At 37.0% G+C, this 21,137-nt stretch overlaps 1 protein-coding gene across 2 annotated transcripts in view; it reads right to left on the reverse strand.

The window, feature by feature from the left end:
* LOC120486451 (uncharacterized) overlaps positions 1-19,750 on the reverse strand; it is a 33,793-nt gene extending 14,043 nt beyond the window's left edge. The window contains exons 1-2 of one of the 2 annotated variants that reach the window (XM_039682497.2): positions 16,645-16,734; positions 16,431-16,561 (exon numbers count right to left, since the gene is read on the reverse strand). In XM_039682497.2, coding sequence (XP_039538431.1) covers positions 16,431-16,527 — 97 coding nt within the window. In that variant the 5' untranslated portion in view covers positions 16,528-16,561; positions 16,645-16,734. Of the gene's footprint in view, positions 1-16,430; positions 16,562-16,644; positions 16,735-19,489 lie in introns of those variants that run through there. The other variant, XM_039682496.2, reaches the window with a different exon arrangement.
* Positions 19,751-21,137: the final 1,387 nt, after the last annotated feature.

Genomic DNA, 21,137 nt, shown 5'->3' on the forward strand with positions numbered 1-21,137 from the left:
TACACATTGCATCCCATAATGCACATGCGAACAGCTTGAAGTTCCTTTTCCCCCCACACAATTTAATTCAACATATTCTCTTTGCTAACACTATGTGTAGATATTTTAGCTAAAAACATGACTATGAAAACAAGAAAATACTGATTAAGGGATTTTTTTGTTTTTGGATAAAATAGGCAGTATACAGCACTCAAGTGATATCCCCAGTGACTTAGTCACTTTAAAAGCCCACTTGTACCATCATCAGAACACAACTGTTCACTTAGCCGAGCTGAAACCCATGATGTGTGCCAGAGCTGTGTCTCCAATGCAAAAAATGTCTTCAGAATGACAAACTTCATGCTAACTCCTGCCTAGACTTCAGCTGCTGTCAAATATAACAACATAATATTCCTATCTATGTCGACACTGTCAACAGACGAGCTAAAATACACTGAGAATCTGTTGCTCACAACAAAACCCAACCCTCAACTCTCATCCCAGAAACAGCTGTGGCTTGATCTGATCTTAGCAGAGCATTAATCAACACAGATTTGAAATCATGGCTGCTTAAAATAAATATAAAATATTCAACAAACCGTGTGGGTGGTTGCCAGAGTGTTGCTTTTCGGTTGTTAGGGTGTTCTGAGTGGTCTTTTAATACATTGCTATATGGTTACTTGTGTTTTCTAAAGGATTTAGTGCACTGTGATTGCTACGGTGTTCTTTTAGCACATTGCTATACAATTGCAAATAAGGCGTACTGAGTAGTTTTAATGCATTTCTATGCAATTGCTAGTATTTTAGAAGTAGATTTAGCATTCATAGCAACTTAGTATTTGGTTGCTACCCAGACAGCAAACTGACATTGAATCAACGTGGAAACGACGTCTCTCATGACATTGAAACAACGTTGATTTTGCTCATCGAATTAACGTTGAACCAACGTCAGACGCGGCATTCTTCAAAGCTAAATGAAAATCGAAAATTGGTTTGCTTTCATAACGTTGAAACAACGCGTTGATTTTCAAGTTGATTTTCCGTTAGTTTTGAAAGAATGACGCGTCTGACGTTGGTTCAGCGTTAATTCGATGAGCAAAACAATGTCAGATCAACGTTGTTTCGATGTCATATTTCCACGTTGATTCAATGTCAGTTTGCTATCTGGGTTAGCACATCGCTTTGTTGCTAATGTGTTTGGGGTGAATTTAACGTGTGTTCTGACTATTTTTACCACAGAGGTATTTTAAGAGTAGTTTTAATGCATACACCAAATATGTTTTGAAGGTTGTAGTGTATCGCTATTTGGTTGCTACTGTGTTTGGAGTAGTTTTAGCACATCACTATGTATTTACTTATGCGTTTGAAGTGAATTGGACGCATATGTGGTTACTAGGGTGTTCTGAGTATGTTTACCATAACTAGTGTTTTCACATACGCAGTTTCAAATATGTCTTGAGGTGCTTTAACATGTCGCTACATGGTTGCTAATGTGCTCTGAGTGGTTTAGCACATCGCTATGTTGTTGCTAATGTGTTTGGGGTGAATTTAACGTCTGTTTTGACTATTTTTACCACAGAAGTATTTTCAGAGTAGCTTTAATGCATACACCAAATATGTTTTGAGGGTTGTAGTGTAGCTATCGCTATTCTGTGTTTGGAGTGGTTTTAGCACATCCCTACCCAGATAGCAAACTGACATTGAATCAACGTGGAAATATGACATCGAAACAACGTTGATCTGACATTGTTTTGCTCATCGAATTAACGTTGAACCAACGTCAAACGCGTCAATTTTTCAAAACTAACAGAAAATCAACTTGAAATCAACGCGTTGTTTCAACGTTATGAAAGCAAACTAATTTTCGATTTTCATTTAGCTTTGAAGAATGCCGCGTCTGACGTTGGTTCAACGTTAATTCGATGAGCAAAATCAACGTTGTTTCAATGTCTTGAGAGACGTTGTTTCCACGTTGATTTAATGTCAGTTTGCTATCTGGGTATGTATTTACTAATGTGTTTGAAATGAATTGAACGCATAGATATGTGGTTACCATGGTTTAGCACATTGCTGTGTGGTTGCTAATGTGTTTGGGGTGAATTTAACGCTATTTTTTACCACACTTCCATGTCGTTGTTAGTATCTTTTGAGTATTTAGCACATAGGTAGTTGTAAGTGTCCTTTTTAGCACATTGCTAGGTTATTCTTTTGTGGCCAAATTCAAAACAGAAAGAGCTACCTCAAGTAATTCATCACAAAAAACATGCTCGCTAGTACACTGAGAGAACAATTCACCATAGCCTTACTGACAAGTGATATTTCTGAAAATGGTCCCCGAACATGTTTGAGATGTGTGCGTGTCACAAGCACAATGTGTCATTGCTGCGAAATCTAATTTAACACAAAGAGTAGCAGCAGGAATCATGTTCTAAGGTTCACAAGTGTTTTCGAGCTAGCTAGCGCATACGATGTGCTAACAATGTGCTTCAGCCATGTTTTGACATGTTTAAATGGGAAATGACAATTAGAGCGAGTTGGTGAACGTCCTCAGAGTAAGGCGCTGGATACGAGACGACATGAGCACTGGGAGATTTCATCTTCTATTCTGAATCGTATCCCATGATTCCTTGCAGCTGAAAACAGCAAAGAATCAATGAAAAATTGATGTCTGCCTGTGATTTCACACAGATACGAACCCGAAACCATGGATAACAGACTTGTTTCTGCCTGCTTTCTCTTTAAAGAAGAGTACAGTGTGCTTTTAATAAAGCATATAAGCTCATCATACGAGGCATGGCCTTATTTAGATAGAGCATTCTCTTTCTTCTCCTAGTTTATTAATTTATCTAAGCCATCATTTTCCCAGCTGTCATCATGGCATGCTGAGGCATCTCACTGGCTCTCTGAGGGCCCCATACAGTGGCGCTATGAGCCCGTTTGGAGACCTTGAAATCTACAGCTGGTCTTATTGGGGCACAGAGCTCGCACAGGCAAACATACTCATCTACACACACACATATAGGCACACATTGGCGGTACTTCTGGGGCACCGAGCTCCACATATCTGACAGATGCTCTCCATTTTCTCATTAACTCTGGCACAATGTGAAAGAAAGAGACAGAACAACTCACTCAAGCTTTTTTAAGTGGACTTACTGTATACGCGGCCCGAATTAGGACGATTATTTCTGAAGTAGCTCAATTAATAATGAGACACAATGGGTACATTCTCACATAAGCAGATGTGACTGAAAAGGTGCGGGCTAACCTGATTTAGCACCTCAAAGTGACCTCAAATTGAAGTTGTAAAAAGTGACCCCAAACTGGCCTCCATTAACTGACTGAAATGACTCAAAGACCCCCTTAAATGACTCAGTGACCACATCATTTACTGTTTCAAATGGTTCAAACTCAAAGTGGCCATATAAAATGATTCAAAATGACCCCTTTAAGTGATCCCATTAAATGATTCAATGTTATCACTTAAATGATTCAAAGTTAATGAGTCAGTGACTAGCTTGAACAAACCACTTTGAATTATTACAAATTACACTGTTAAATGTCTCAAAGTGATCTTATTAAATGAATCACCTCAAATGATTAAAAATAAACACATCAAGTGACTTGCAATGGCTCAAAGTGATCACCTTAAAAAAACTTTTGCTGATAATTTACTCACCCCCATGTCATCCAATATATCCATGTTATTCGTTCTTCAGTCAAAAAGAAATTAAGATTTTTGATGAAAACGTTCCAGGATTTTTCTCCATATAACGGACTTCACTGAGAACCAAACGGTTCATGGTCCAAAAGACATTTCAGTTCAAACTGCATATTCAAAGGGCTTTAAACGATTCCAGGCGATGAATAAGGGTCTTATCAAGCGAAATGATCACTCATTTAATAAATAAATAACAAAGTTTAAGTTTTATAAACTCAAATGCTCACCTTTCTCTGTTCTGTGACCCACGTTTGTGAGTCTCCTGTTCGAACTCATTCATCAAAATTAATGAATCTTTTTTCGAGTCATTGGTTCATTCAACGAACTAAACGAACAAATTGACTCGGAAAAAGATTAGTTCACTCTGATAATAAAGCTTGGAACAGCCATATTTTTTTACATACAACTCAGATTTTGTTTGGCTGAAAGAAGAAAGTCATATAGCTACACCTAAAATGGCTTGAGGGTGAGTGATCACCATCAAATGGTAAACGAAGAAAGAAAATCTTGCAGGTTTCGGGTGTATAAAAACAGGTGAACTGTTGCTTTAAGAAGATTGAGACAGCATTTAATCTGAGAGCTCTTCTATGATATACACATCTCAAAATGACTTTCTGAGTGAGTACGTCTGTGCGTTCAAACTGTCAAAGCCCTTCCAACCCGGCACGAAAAACAACGAGCCGTCTCAACAGGAGGCATGCAGCACTTTCCCAGACAGAACGGACACGTCAGCTCGCTTTTTCATTACAGCACTCACATACACGCAAACGTACACGGTGATCAAACGTACGGATCAAACGCATGGCTGCGTCAGAGATGTCAGACGCAATCGTCAACGCTGATGTGCGCCGCGAGCTTTGACTTGTCTACGTGCCCACAGTAGGGTGCTTTTGCAGTGGAGGAGACAGGGTAACAGGGCAGAGGAGGCTTCAGGTGGGTTGTTTGGGTGTTTCTTGCGGCTGCCGCTTGTCAGATGTGACTGGAAACTTTTCTCACAGTGAAGCTAAGCATTTCAAACTGTCTTCTTTTGTCAAGGAGAGCTATGTTTCTATCAAAGCAACTTGTTATAGTTGGCCAACTCATTTTATAAAATTTGTAAAATTTACAAAAATAGTTAACTTTTTATTGCGAGCTCGTGTGGAACTGTGGGCTTCCCTTGCTCCTTTTATAATTGATTAAATTAGTCGATTAATTGCGATTAACCGTATCCAAAATAAAAGTTTGTGTTTAGATAATATATGAGGGTGCACTGTGTATAATTATTTTGTATAAATACACACACAATCTTGTATATATTTAAGAAATATTTTTATGTATATACTATATATAGATTTATATATATAAATTATATTATATATAAATATTTTATATATAAATATATTTTTTTCTTAAATATACATGCAGGTGTATTTATATATATAGACAGAATAATTATACACAGTGCAGCCACATATATTATGTAAACACAAACTTTTTTTTTGGATGTGATTAATCGCGATTAATCGTTTGACAGCCCTAATATACATCACACACATATTCCATATTTACATATTGACTATATTTTACAGTTGAGTATGAATGAAAGAAAGACATGTTTTCCTGATGACGGTATAAAATGTGACATTAAAATTTTTACGATTAAAACGATAAGTTTATTATATGTATTAGCCTATATGTGAAATTATATTTATATAAGAATTCTGAGATAAAATCATAACTGCATATATTTACACTTTTATGTCTTTAGAAGAAAATATTTATTTCTTTATATATATATTTTTTCTTGATGCGTTATATAATACAGGTAATATATAAAGGTTAATAAATGAACACTGTTCATGTCCTTTTTTTTTTACCAATGCATATTTATAAAGGCATATTAATTTGCCAACACGGATAATAACAAAAATTGTTAATGTATGTGTACTGCCAAGGATAGAACTCAGAAATGAATGACTTCTCTTTGCGCCTATTCCTACCTAGATTTCACATCTCTGCTCTGTATTTAAATGTAACATGAAAAACCCAATACCAATATTCGCACCCTGCTTGCACATTGTATCTTTTTGAAAAGCATTACAAGAAGCCGCCTCATACGGCATGGGTTATTATAGTGTGTGGAAACTGGTTTCAGTGGCGTGTCGGTGATCTCCAGAGATCCGAGGACCGCCTATGTGTGTTTCAGTGAGGGGCCGTGAGCGTGAACACTAAATGAAATTACATTTCTGCGAAACTATTTTTTTGTTTGTGCTGCTGGAAAACAAAAAACAAAACAACAACAACAAAAAGCTCTAGGTCTGATAAGAAAGCTTGTCATCAATATTCCCTCAACACCCAACACATCTGCTCTAGAAAAAGAAAAAAAAAAGATTTCTGAAAGAATAGGATGAAAAAATGTATGATATTCACCGGAAGCTGTTTTGACAACTCAGCTTTTTCTCTGAAGCTACGGAGTGATAAATGAATGAGAAGAAAAAAAAAAGTGTTCTGTTAAAATGAACATATTGCAAAAACTTTATCCAGCATCCATCGTATATATCTATTATTATAATTTTTTTCCCAACAATTTATCATTAACAATATATCATTAAATTTTAGAACATTTTCCTTGATTTTCCCAAGGCAAGTTTGTTTATAAGAGAAATACACCTATTTAAAATGATATAATCTATTGTAAAATTGCTCTGTCAAGTATTAAACATTGAGTTGAACAATGAAAAAAGAAAAGATGTGAGTTTTCTACACCATTTATTATAGAATTTGCAAATGCATATTTTTGCATATTTTATTAGGTGTAATAAGTCCCATTCTAACATTTTGTAGATGTATTTGATTTTGATTTAATTTCTGTATTTACTGTAGGTTACCTGGAGTTCTTTTCACAAGGGAGCTGGAAATAAAACCATGTAGCTATCAACTGCATTTATTCTCTTTGTAAAAACAGAACAATTAAGATGCACATTTCAGGGAAGAAAAGTTCCCAGGAATAAATTGGAAGCAAAAGGTGAAGATTGTTATTATTTCTTGTGTGCTAGTGTGAGAACATTTCATTAGATGTCAGAGCTGTAGTGGGACCAAACCACAATGTAATTGCACATTCCATTTTTAGCTAATGAAACAAAGAGATTGAAGAAAGGGTTTTGTATCTTTTCAGTAATTTCTCATATGGGAGTTTCATTCCTGAACTTAATGCTATGTCTATATAAAGCATAAATGACAGCTATCCACAAAGATCTCAAAAATATGTTATATGTTGAAGTCAGCATCTCAGGGAAAAGTCTAAGTGAAACATTTGGTTCCTATTAAAGTGCCCTTATTATGCTATTTTAAAAGGTTTCTAATTTTTTTTGGAGGTCTCCTACAACTGGTTTACTGGCATCCAAAGTTAAAAAACACTTTTATTTTCTCATAATATACACATCACCTCATTTCAAAGAGTCAACAGTTCTTTGAAAGATTCAGTCTCTCTAAACCCCTCCTTTTCGAGAGTTACTCCGCTATGATTGGTCAGATGACCCAGCCTATTGTGATTGGTCTACTCGGCTCTGATTGGTCAGATGGATCAGTCTGTTGTGATTGGTCTACTCGGCTCTGATTGGTCAGATGGATCAGTCTGTTGTGATTGGTCTACTCTGCTCTGATTGGTCAGATGACCCAGCCTATTGTGATTGGTCTACTCTGCTCTGATTGGTCAGATGGATCAGTCTTGTGATTGGTCTACTCTGCTCTAATTGGTCAGATGACCCAGTCTGTTGTGATTGGTCAACTCTTCTCTGATTGGTCAAATGACCCAGCCTTATGTGATTGGTCTACTCTACTCTGATTGGTCAGATGGATCAGTCTGTTGTGATTGGTCTACTCTACTCTGATTGGTCAGATGGCCCAGTCTGTTGTGATTGGTCTACTCTGCTCTAATTGGTCAGATGACCCAGTCTGTTGTGATTGGTCAACTCTTCTCTGATTGGTCAGATGACCCAGCCTATTGTGATTGGTCTACTCGGCTCTGATTGGTCAGATGGATCAGTCTGTTGTGATTGGTCTACTCTGTTCTGATTGGTCAGATGACCCAGTCTGTTGTGATTGGTCTACTCTGCTCTGATTGGTCAGATTGGTCTACTCTGCTCTGATTGGTCAGATGGGCCAATCTGTTGTGATTGGTCTACTCTGCTCTGATTGGTCAGATGACCCAGTCTGTTGTGATTGGTCAACTCTTCTCTGATTGGTCAGATGACCCAGCCTATTGTGATTGGTCTACTCGGCTCTGATTGGTCAGATGGATCAGTCTGTTGTGATTGGTCTACTCTGCTCTGATTGGTCAGATGACCCAGTCTGCTATGATTGGTCTACTCTGCTCTGATTGGTCAGATGGGCCAATCTGTTGTGATTGGTCTACTCTGCTCTGATTGGTCAGATGACCCAACCTATTGTGATTGGTCTACTCTGCTCTGATTGGTCAGATGGCCCAGTCTGTTGTGATTGGTCTACTCTGCTCTGATTGGTCAGATGGCCCAGTCTGTTGTGATTGGTCTAGTTTGCACTGATTGGTCAGATGACCCAGTCTGTTGTGATTGGTCTACTCTGCTCTGATTGGTCAGATGGCCCAGTCTGCTATGATTGGTCTACTCTGCTCTGATTGGTCAGATGGGCCAGTCTGTTGTGATTGGTCTACTCTGCTCTGATTGGTCAGATGACCCAGCCTATTGTGATTGGTCTACTCTGCTCTGATTGGTCAGATGACCCAGTCTGTTGTGATTGGTCTACTCTGCTCTGATTGGTCAGATGGCCCAGTCTGTTGTGATTGGTCTACTCTGCTCTGATTGGTCAGATGACCCAGTCTGTTGTGATTGGTCTACTCTGCTCTGATTGGTCAGATGTAAGACCTTTCACATTCACAAACATTATATATTATAAAATCATTATGGCATCGAAATTTATTCTATTTTGTTTTAATAAACGTCATCTAAATAAATCTTACAGGATCAGCCAGCATTATTTCCAACTAAATTGTCTTTTTTGATTTAAAAAAAACGCCACATTATATTTACACAGTGTTTTGCAAAAGCCATTTGTCTTTTGAGTCAAACAGTGAAGATTTTAAGAGCCTCCAGAACGCCAGTGAAGTGCTTGAAGATGCACAGCACCACCAAACTGATAATTACTCCGAGCACCCCTGTCTACTCACATCCCAGAATGCAACGGAAATATGCCACTGTCTCTTGGTCCTGCTGTCACCGCTCTCATTGATGGAGGAAGACCAGAGAAAAGTGGAATTCTGGGTAAAGACTCTGACACAGATTATTGTAGGCACAATAGCGGTGTAAGGAAAATGAAGACATGTACACAGCTCTAATTATGTGAGAGCACATCAAAACCACATTATTTTTCCATAGAAAACACAAAATAACCATTTAATTCATGATGTCTACTATAGTGAATGGAAGTATTTTCAGTTACATAAGGTAAGCTATAACAAATAGCGATAGCTCAGTAAAAGTGTCCATTAAATACTCTGTAAAAATGAATATGCTTTATCTAATCAAAAAAATTGTGGCGACAGATTACAAGCAATATTATTAACTACATTTAATAAATTAGAATTGAGAAATTATTAATCAAATTAATTCCTTAAAAGTTAACCATCAACAACAACCAAAAAAACATCCATTCAAGTCACCATTATGGTGATCATTATTAAGGTGTCTTCAATGTTGGCAATATAAAATAAAGAGTCTTAATTAATATTTGACGTCTGTCTGTAAGTTAGATATTTTTTTTTTACTCATTTTAAATGGTTAACTTTTAATGAATAATTTAATTAATTATTACTCAATTCTAATTTGTTAAATTTAATTCATAATATTGCTTGTAATCTGTTTCCACAATTCTATTGATTAGATAAAGCATATTAATTTTTTACAGATTATTACTCTAATGAAAAATGTTTCCTCCTTCAAAAATGCTTTTGATATTCTACAAGTACTTCATGATTCATTACTAGTGTTGTGGTACTTAATTGATCCAAGTGATTTTGTATTAAATGCATGTTTGGACAAGCAGAGCATGCTATCAGGCCTACATCAGCGTCCGTGACTCCCTGAGAGCCAACGATAAACCTACACTCCCACTTAATCAGACGTAGTGTGTGTGTGTGTATCAGAGAGAGAGAGAGTCTGTACCACACACACTTACAGTTGTGTCCATTTTCTCTTGTAGCACGTTTGAGTTTCCACTTTAAAGCTTTAGGTTAATTCCGAGGCTATTATTGTTCCTGAGGGAGTGTGTGAACACACCAGTACACTCATGTTGTCCGGATCGCTCAATGCCAATTATTATCTGCCTGTACTGCAACAGAAAAATTGTGACTATATCTACTTCCTGTCTGCATCCCATCACTCTTTCACTCAGAATAAAATGTGTGTGTGCTGCTCTCACTCCAAGTGAGAAGGCGACAGTAGAGGAAATCACAACCTACACCTCAGTTTTTCACTCCTTTTTTTTTTTGTTGCTACATGATCGTGCTAAAGTGAATGTTTATGTCATCGAATGCCTCAGGTCCTCTTCCAGCAGACGTGTGAACCGCTTTGCTGTGTTTTTAACTCTTAGCCCTTTGTCCTTCCAAGTTCATGTCAGCGGTGAAATTGTTGAAGTCTCTGGGGTTTTCTTCTAATCTTGTCCTTCTCAGTGGAAAATTGGCGAATTTATGGATATCGGTCCCATGTCAAAGACGCTTCTCAACCTCAGACTAGACAGCCCTTATTGGCCCTAACCAAGTTCACCAAACATGGTCTTCCAATTCCTTTGTTAACAACTGTCCTGAGAAGTCAAAAGCCAACTAAAGTTCTAGACAAAACAGTTTGGTAGACATCTACTACTGTATGTTGACGAAATGCGGCCACATTTTGAATGGAAGTCAATGGAGAAAGCAGAAAGCTTTTTTTGGTAGCAGATGCTAATCAGTTAAACGTTGAGCCCCTTGAGGTCCACCTGCTCTTAGTCCACTTGATCAATGTTAGATCACCATGGGCCTGTTAATGACCATGAATGATATTATTAAAATCAATGCAATGTGATAGATAAAAAATAGATACACTGGGAATTGGTTGGATTATAACAGACTTAATGCTAAAATGTACTTCATTTCTATCCGGATGGTGCATGTAATTGAGTTAAGTGCTTAAAAACAAAGTCCACTAGATAGTGTGCATGGACCAAATGCGTCTTTCCGCACTCATGGCCAAAGGAGAATACTTTAAGACGGAGCAGAAAGCAGCAAATGAAGAATATCAGGGCCTTAAATATGATATGTTGTCTGTATTAGTGTCTAATTTGTTGAAGAACCATTCATTTGAGTCTATTTTTTTCAATGGTTCACAGAACTGGTCTGAATGAGTCACTGGCCAAACAAATTAACTGATTTACTCTCTTAAGTCAGACTGAAAGACTTGTTGGCGAAAACGATAAAACAGTTCACAGAACTGGTCTGAACAGTTCATTCATCCAACAAAATGATTGATCCACTTTTAAATTGGACTGAATGACTTAACGGTATTGGCAAAAATGATAAAACAATTCACAGAACCAGTCTGAATGATTCACAGAACTAGTTTGAATGAATCATTCATCCAAAAAATGATTGATTTGCACTCTTAAATTGGACAAAATGACTTGATCGCGAAAAAGAAATAATGATTCACAGAACTGGTCTGAATGATTCATTCACCCATCTAAATGATTGATTCACTCAAAAATTGCTGAATAAATGATTGAATGATTCACACACAACCAGTCTCACCAAATTAAATGATAGATTCACTCACAAAATAACTGATTCTGATGATTCGGGAATTTGACTGATTTGGTCTTGAGTCGATTCACTGAATCTCTGAACCATTATCACCTAATGAAATCTTTAAATCAATATTCATGTGAAACTCTTGAACTTTAGAAGGGAGGGGTGGGTGGTACGGTAGTTTGTTTATAAAACCATAAAAATACCACATTCACATTAGGTGAATGAGTCTTCATGAAGTCAACATCCACTCACATGTAATCTTGAGCCCATATCAGCGTGCTTCTCTCATCTGTCGTCTCCCTGGAGACAGCAACCATGGAAACCATGACAGGCCCCATTGACTGCAATCCCACAATTCCCTGTCCACTCGGCATGTGCGGTAAAAGCTTTCGTCTGGAGGGCTTCTTTATTCAGGTGACTTCAAAGGTAGATTAGTTTACCTGCAATCGATTTGGCACACGAGAAAAAGACGAGAACGCTCTCCAGATCTAAAGAAGCACAATAATAATAAAATTCAAAAGACATTTTAACCATAGCCTGGAGATGAAACACAGTTTCGTTGTGAATTCTGAAAAATTAGATGTTTCATTACATATCAAAGACAGACAAGAGGAAGATCTTAAGTGCTATTCAGGCGGTAACTGTTTAACATGGATGTGAGGTAATTTCGGCATTAACAGGCTCTAGTTGGAATAGAAAATTTCAGTGTTTTTCTTCCACTACAAAAGTTTCAACTCAAAATTTCTATTAATCCATTTCATGACTGAATTCAGTTTCCTGAATGAATCATTCAGACTGGTTTTGTGAACCAATTCAAATGATTCTCTGCCCAGATTTGACTTAATGATTCTTTCATTAATCAGACATTGATACCAATCACTAATTTTACCAGAAGTAAATTACGGGATAAATCTTCGATATGCTAAAAATCCCTATGCTAAAATTTTGGGTCAAATCAGTTAACAATGTGAACAGGTTCGAAGAACCGATCACCGGTGCAGTTCCCGCACAACAACGTAACTCGCTGCTTAACTACCAAAGTACGATCCATCAATGAATAAATCATCTAACTAATCATGACTGTTTCTCAAAACCATACTGTCGCAAAGTGGTTGTTGAACCATGTTGGTTTATGATGTCACGCACATGGTGGGGCAATAACTTCTTTTAATGAATCTGTTTGAGATCGAATTAATGCTGGATGGTTTGCTATAAATTAAAGACATGGCATCTGAGGAATATTTCTCATTTTTCTCAGTTATTTTGCTCTATTTCCAGATTCAATCCTAGGCTCGTTCTTACATAGTAGAGCATGTTCGCATATGCGCAGTCTTCAAAAACGTTGCTTTAAATCTCTTGACAAGCTAAAATACTCATTTTATACTCACAATGCAACCAAATACTGAAAAGAGCTGCAAATACTCACAATGCAACCAATTACAGAAAGAGCTACAAATACTCAAAGTAACCTACAAATACTCACAACTTAACCAAATACAGAAACGCGCTGCAAATACTCACAATACAACCAAAAACAGAAAAGAGCTGCAAATACTCACAATGCAACCAAATACAGAAAGAGCTGCAAATACTCACAACCAAATACAGAAAGAGCTGCAAATACTCACAACGCAATCAAATACAGAAAAGAGCTGCAAATACTCACAACACAACCAAATACAGAAAAGAGCTGCAAATACTCACAACGCAATCAAATACAGAAAAGAGCTGCAAATACTCACAACACAACCAAATACAGAAAAGAGCTGCAAATACTCACAACACAACCAAATACAGAAAAGAGCTGCAAATACTCACAACCAAATACAGAAAGAGCTGCAAATACTCACAACGCAATCAAATACAGAAAAGAGCTGCAAATACTCACAACACAACCAAATACAGAAAAGAGCAGCAAATACTCACAACGCAATCAAATACAGAAAAGAGCTGCAAATACTCACAACACAACCAAATACAGAAAAGAGCTGCAAATACTCACAATGCAACCAAATACAGAAAGAGCTGCAAATACTCACAACGCAATCAAATACAAAAAAAGCTGCAAATACTCACAACACAACCAAATACAGCAAGAGCTGCAAATACTCACAACGCAACCAAATACAGAAAAGAGCTGCAAATACTCACAATGCAACCAAATACAGAAAGAGCTGCAAATACTCACAATGCAACCAAATACAGAAAGAGCTACAAATACTCACAATATAACCAAATACAGAAATGCACTACAAATACTCACAATGCAACCAAATACAGAAAAGCGCGGCAAATACTCACAACGCAACCAAATACAGAAAAAGCTACAAATATTCAAAGTGACCTACAAATACTCACAATGCAACCAAATACAGAAAGAGCTGCAAATACTCACAACGCAATCAAATACAGAAAAGAGCTGCAAATACTCACAACACAACCAAATACAGAAAAGAGCTGCAAATACTCACAACACAACCAAATACAGAAAAGAGCTGCAAATACTCACAATGCAACCAAATACAGAAAGAGCTGCAAATACTCACAACACAACCAAATACAGCAAGAGCTGCAAATACTCACAACACAACCAAATACAGCAAGAGCTGCAAATACTCACAACACAACCAAATACAGAAAGAGCTGCAAATACTCACAACACAACCAAATACAGAAAGAGCTGCAAATACTCACAACACAACCAAATACAGAAAGAGCTGCAAATACTCACAACACAACCAAATATAGAAAGAGCTGCAAATACTCACAATGCAACCAAATACAGAAAGAGCTGCAAATACTCACAACACAACCAAATACAGAAAGAGCTGCAAATACTCACAACACAACCAAATACAGAAAGAGCTGCAAATACTCACAACACAACCAAATATAGAAAGAGCTGCAAATACTCACAATGCAACCAAATACAGAAAGAGCTGCAAATACTCACAACACAACCAAATACAGAAAGAGCTGCAAATACTCACAACACAACCAAATATAGAAAGAGCTGCAAATACTCACAATGCAACCAAATACAGAAAGAGCTGCAAATACTCACAATGCAACCAAATAGAGAAATCCGCTACAAATACTCACAATGCAACCAAATATAGAAAGAGCTGCAAATACTCACAATGCAACCAAATACAGAAAGAGCTACAAATACTCACAATATAACCAAATACAGAAATGCACTACAAATACTCACAACGCAACCAAATACAGAAAAAGCTACAAATATTCAAAGTAACCTACAAATACTCACGATGTAACCAAATATAGAAAAGCTACAAATACTCACAACATAACCTACAAATACTCACAACGTAACAAAAATACAGAAACATCAATACATCATTGCACATCAGTACATTGAGTACATCAAAACTCAATCCAAAAATTTAGATATTTTCAAAAATTAAATAAAATATCGGGCAAAATTTTTAGGAATTTTTACCTGGACAATGGGGGAAAAACAGACATTTTCAACTCAAACAGCAACCCCCCGAACCCCTCCCCCCCAAAAAAAACAAACAAACAAAAAAACGTGTAAATGACAAACCAAATACCTCCTAATAGGGCTTAAAGGTTTCAGCACATTCACTCAATGTCACACTGAAATATCATCACGTGACTTCATTGAACTTTATTGGACAACATTTTTTCCTTGAGTTAATTAATAGCTGTCACAACTCATTTTTTTTTATCACGGTTTTATCACAGAAGTTTTATCACCGAAAAAGCCATACAAACATTATTTTACATAAACAATTACTGGCCAAATGGGGTTTTAGCACATACTGTATTGTTATGGCCCTTTTTGTGAGAGCACAATAACTGTTATACAACACCCTCCATCTCTCTCTTTAAGTTGCCGCATTTATGGCAGCCCAGTAATCTCAAGCTCTCAAAATATTGCTCGCTCTACGTCGGCCCGAGCGCTGGAGTGATGTGCAATTTGTTTAGCCAAAGGCACTCTATAACGGCTGAAGGGAGGAACGCAACTGGAAGAAAAGCCTTTTATTGCTCCAACATGGAGATCTTTCAGACAACAGCAAAATATACAGGCACTCCACTTTCCTGCCAGTCAAAGCACAGTCCATCTAAAGAGATGGCCGAATATGTGTGGACAGGTAGGCCTATTGAATCAGTATCTTCGCCTTTCACTATGACTCAAAGATATTTGAGGACACAAAAGGAGAACAACAACAACAAAAAGGTTTACAGTTAGTATTGCTAACTGGATCGCACGGCTACTCGTTAGATATTGCTTATATATTAAGAGGAGGTTATTAAGTGTTAATCAACAGTTTCATGACCCTGAAACAATCCACACACAAGGAGTCTGAAGAATCAAAATACACTTAGACAGCCTTGCTGTTACATTCGCTCAAAGCTGGATATCATGAAACGGCCTTGTGTACGTACACCAATCAAAGCCACCATATCAAAGGCCAACCTAAACAAAGCATTGCCAGACCAGAATCCGTCATATATTTACTCCGTTTTCCTGTCGTCCTACTTTTCCCGTCCTTTCAGATCTCAACGTTTTAAGATTTGTTGAAGAATGTGATAAATAAATAATTACATCAAATATAATAAATAATAAATGTAATATATCAGTAACAACACACAAAAGAAATAAACAAACAAATAAATAAATAAAATGTCACGACTGAAACTAAATGAAAGTGAATAAACAACTTAATTATAATATGTAATAATATAATACATTAATAAAAAAACACCCCCCCCCAAACAAATAAATATATCAAAATGAATAAACAAATAACAGAGCTGAAACAAAACTGAAAGTGAATAAACAAATGAGATTTTGGGCTAAACTATTTCAAGTCAGTGAAGTAAGTTACAATTATTTGTGAGAGAGTGAATAAATTGCTCCTTGTTCAGAAATATGAGAAACACACTTACATGTGGCATTGTGTAAAATCCATGTTGTGGTCTGTGGAGCTGGATCCGTTTGGCTTACGGATAGAGAAGGGCTGTGGGTCACATTCAAATCCTCCATGTCTGACTTGGTATGTAGTCTGACTGTATGTAGTCTAGACAAGAATCAAACACATGTTCAAATGTATGTATAATCATGCTTTTAACAATGTATTTGCTTCAATACTGGTGCGTCTACCAAGAAACTGCTTTCATCATGAGACTCTCAGTTAGCTCTGACACATCAGCTGCGAACAGAAAGTGTCGACAGTTGTCTGATATCAGACTGTGAAACTGTTGGCTGCCTCACAGAATCTCCAAGCGTGTCCTGGCTTCTGATTGGCTGCCACGGCACGCATACAATCCCACGCCCTTATTTTTAGAAAATTAATCGTTGGATGAAACACTGGTGAGCGTTCAAAGTTATCAGTCAAGAACATATGAAACTGTTCACTGACGATCGTGCGGGCAGTTCACGTAAGTACATGCTTTAATCTTCACTTGGCTTTGAAAGAGTTTCCCTCCCCAATTTAAGACATTTTTTTTTTACACGGTCTCGGATATGATAACCAAAAGGGTCATCTTCAAAAGAGAAGATAGCAGTAATAGATTCACATATGCAGCTAATTAAAGACGTATCAACCGTTTAAAAATAAATTATTCTGCGGTAAATAGTGTGCAACATTTTAAGGCAACGTAAACATGCTATGAATAATTCTATTCCTTCTGCAATACCTTTTTGGTACAAAATTTAAGGAAGCATTGCATGTACCCTTTACAGTGAAGGAAATCCCAGAATGCAGTTCAAGCTCAGTGAAAAAAAAAAATCCCAGATGGCAGAATGATGAAGTTAAAGTAAAAACATATAGTATAATAATTTACAATTATTTTACAAAATGTTTGTGTGTAAAGTATTTCTCATGCGTCTTAAAAAATTTTACTAAAAATGTACTTTTTTATGAAAAATAGTCTAAAATTCACGTCCAAAATTTTTGCCGTTAAAAAATAAATACGCCTTCACTTATGTCAATCACGTTTGCACAGTGCCTCCGAAACATTCATCCATCATTAAAAAAAAAATCGTATCGGGTTTGATTTTCTGCTTTTCTCACATCCATAGCAAGCATTTTAAATGGTGTTTTGACAATCAGAGCCACCGAATCACGGATACGGAAAAACGCATCCGAAAATTTCGGACTCCGTGTGCAAGACCCTGCGATAAGATTCCAGCGACAAATAATTTGTCTGTCCACACTAGACGCGACTGCGAGATGCGTCAAAATTACAGAGTGTGGGTGGAGTCTCGCGGAAAGTGCACAGCACCAGAGATTCGCACTCGCAAGAAAATGGATAAGTAGGCTATAATCAAATTCACAAATATTATACCATTTAAACATTATTAAAAATATATAGGGTAGTTACTAAAACAATCTTTGTCTAAGAAAACACTTGTTTGTTCACAGTTTGAACGTTCTTGTTTAACTTCAAGATCTGAGGTGAATTATTTTTCTGATTTGATCTGACAAAAATTCTGATTAACATGGAAAAGATACCTTTTATCGCGTGTCGCGTCGTATGTGTAGTTAGGACACGGTGTTAAGCTGTGAAGAAAATGTATCCAAGATGGAAAACGAGTAGACTAGAAATTCACGTCACAAAATTTAAATTAAAGAAAAAAGTATTCTAATAAAAATTGTATACATTTTACTGATTATACACTTCTATGTTAAACCTTGAAAAGTATCATTTAAAAAGTATTTTTAGAATAAAAATAAATCTCTATTTTACTCAATATTTTTGTACTGTACTCAGCATGACATCATGACTTTTGCGTGAACATGGTTGGGTTAGGATAGTTGGGGAAGACTCATAAATCGTATTAACCCCAGTGACGGGTAGGTTTTAAGGACGGGGTTGGGGTAGGTCATATATTTATATATACAGTAAGTCAACGGCATTCATAAACACGCTGAAAAGCGATTATGCGTGTTGATAGCACGCCAAAAATGGAAATACGAATTGGCGTGTCATACGCCATTTCATGAGATCAGTCTGCTGTACTTATGCCTCTGAACAGCTACATGTAAAAAACTGTAGGATGGCAGATGTGTCAACTAGAAATGCACTTAATTCAAGCCTGAAAAACATTAATAAAAAGTCTAATCTATTATACATACTTTTTTTATCAATAGTTTTAGTCATGGACTTTCTTAATGAGTATCATGTTGTTACCTTAGCAACATGCTAATATCAACTACATGCTAATATCAACTACTGGAATTGTACTCAATACTTGTGCTCTTAAAGTGCCCCAATTATGTTATTTTAAAGTTTCCTGATGTTGTTTTGGAGTCTCCTACAACAAGTTTACATGCATCAAAGGTAAGACCCTTATTCATCGTCTGGTGTCGTTTAAAGCCCTTTGAAGCTGCACTGAAACTTTCATTTGGACCTTTATATGTCCATTATATGGAGAAAATCCTGGAATCCTGGAACCTTAATTTCTTTTCGACTGAAGAAAGAATGACATGGATCTCTTGGATGACATGGGGGTGAGTAAATTATCAGCAAAAGTTTTTTTTTTTTTTAAAAGTGAACCCTTTAAATTATTGCAGTGTTAGCTTAGCATCATGCTAATCCTAACTCACCTGGAATCAGCAGAGAGTTTGACAAACTATTTTTAACATTCCAAATCAGTCAACGAACAGGAAGTTTTTGTCCTAACTTCAGCATAAAGTCACATTGAGGAGGAATATATGTGCGGTGGGAAGCTAATTAAGGTGTTGCAGATTATTTCTAACTTTTCCCAGGAAAAGGCAGAAATGACACGAAGGACCGGGCGCCTGTGATGAGTCTTATTTGTCAAATTGGAAAGCGTTGCTGCTGACAGAATGAGACCGACAATTAGTTACATTGCAGGTGTTGCCTTGCAGCATGGATCTAATGTCCCAACCTTCTGTCCCAGCGAAAGGGCAGCGTGTCCTTACGAAGCTACACGAGGGTCTCACGACAGGAAAAATGTGAATGACAAAGTTGAAACTTACTAGGCCAACTGCAGCAGGTTGTCTTGCCTCGTTTCACCAATTGACGTCCACTGACTGGAACTTAGTCTTGAGTTTGATAGTGTATGCAGCTAAAGGGCCATGTGCTGAACGTCTCACCTCTTTATCTGTCTGTTTCAATGTCTCTTTCTGGTGTTTTTCAGATATGAACCTCATATTTTCTCCTCATATCTGCACTTTTAGCCCCACCCTTTGAATTCAAACAAGCTGCAGTTGCTTCCTGGACCAGATATGAAGAGGGGCTCTGGAGAGAAAGACCCACACCCATAAACACATGTGTTTGGAGGAAGTTGGCTGTGGGGAAACTGGTGAAGTCAGCACACAGATGTCAAGGCTGTGATATTGTTATGTACTGTCAACATGAAGTCAAAATAGTCCCATTTACTACACTTTCCAAAAACACGGTTCTACTCTTATTGTGCCGGATTGTATCCCCCCCCCCCCCCCCCAAAAAAAAAAACAAATCTTTCACCTAATCTTAAAACAAAAGGAACAACTTTTCTTTTTTGCTGAAATCACCAATTTCCTCCATTTTGCTTCTCAACACCACTTTTCATTATCCAGTCAATTCCCAATGGACATATTTCAAATATCTCATTGAATATCCAGTTCCCTTCCCAGAAATTTGATTGCAGAAGTGGGTTGCAACCTTTGGAGAACTTAGTTTGGCGCATTTAACTGGATTGTAGGCTAAGTAATGTTAATTTAAAACACATCTGATTTTATTGCCATCTCAAAAATCATCACATTAGGTCATATTCTTCAAAAACCTGCACTCATACTGTAACATTCACACTTTCTCACGGCCTGAGTTTTCGGATCAAGTTTTCATCAAGTGTTCTTCTTTTACAATCCCTCTGTTCCTGTCAAAACCCTTGGCTGTACAAAGTTAAATTTGTCATTTCACACAAACGTAATACAAATCTTATCCAGTTCTATCTGCACTGCGGTGGAAGAGAAATTCAGCAATTACCTGCCTACGAAGTAACATGGGGTGATGGTGTCATGAAAATACAAAAATGACGAGGAATAGAATATATTACTAAATACAACAGAAAGTGTGAGACCAATCTCCAAAGTTAAAATGTACAGTTAAATAATCTTCTCAGTTATTTATTCATTGATCATTCCCCAAACACCCCTAACGTTCAAGGTTCAACGACTCCAAAACAGAGTATTCTAACATTGTACACATAGTTCACTGCAGACTTAACTTAAGTTCTTTGTTACGGTTTTTGTTTCCAAGTAAAAATATATGGATAAGATATTAAGGCATGATTTCATTTACTGTTTTAAATATATATATGTTTTGTCTCATTGCACTTGTAGGTTTTCAAACGTTAATTTGTTTTCATATTTAAAACAAATGAAAACATCCCTCAGTGCATATGACAAAAAAAAAAAAAAACACGTGCAAAGCAACCTGATCTCATGAGAAAACATCAATTTTACAGGTGACTATTTCAGATGAATTCCTATGGTATTTTTAGGAACAAAAAAATATACATGAAATTCTGTTTCACTCATTTCACGAGTTCACACTTACATCAATTAAACAGAGTGAAGATGCGTATTTGGCATGCCGTCCGGGGGGTAGGGCTCTGAGCTGGGAATTTTTGCCCGAACCCAG

The sequence above is a fragment of the Pimephales promelas genome, chromosome 2 (genome assembly GCF_988280905.1).
Source record: "Pimephales promelas chromosome 2, fPimPro1.hap1.1, whole genome shotgun sequence".
Taxonomy (NCBI): Eukaryota; Metazoa; Chordata; class Actinopteri; order Cypriniformes; family Leuciscidae; genus Pimephales; species Pimephales promelas.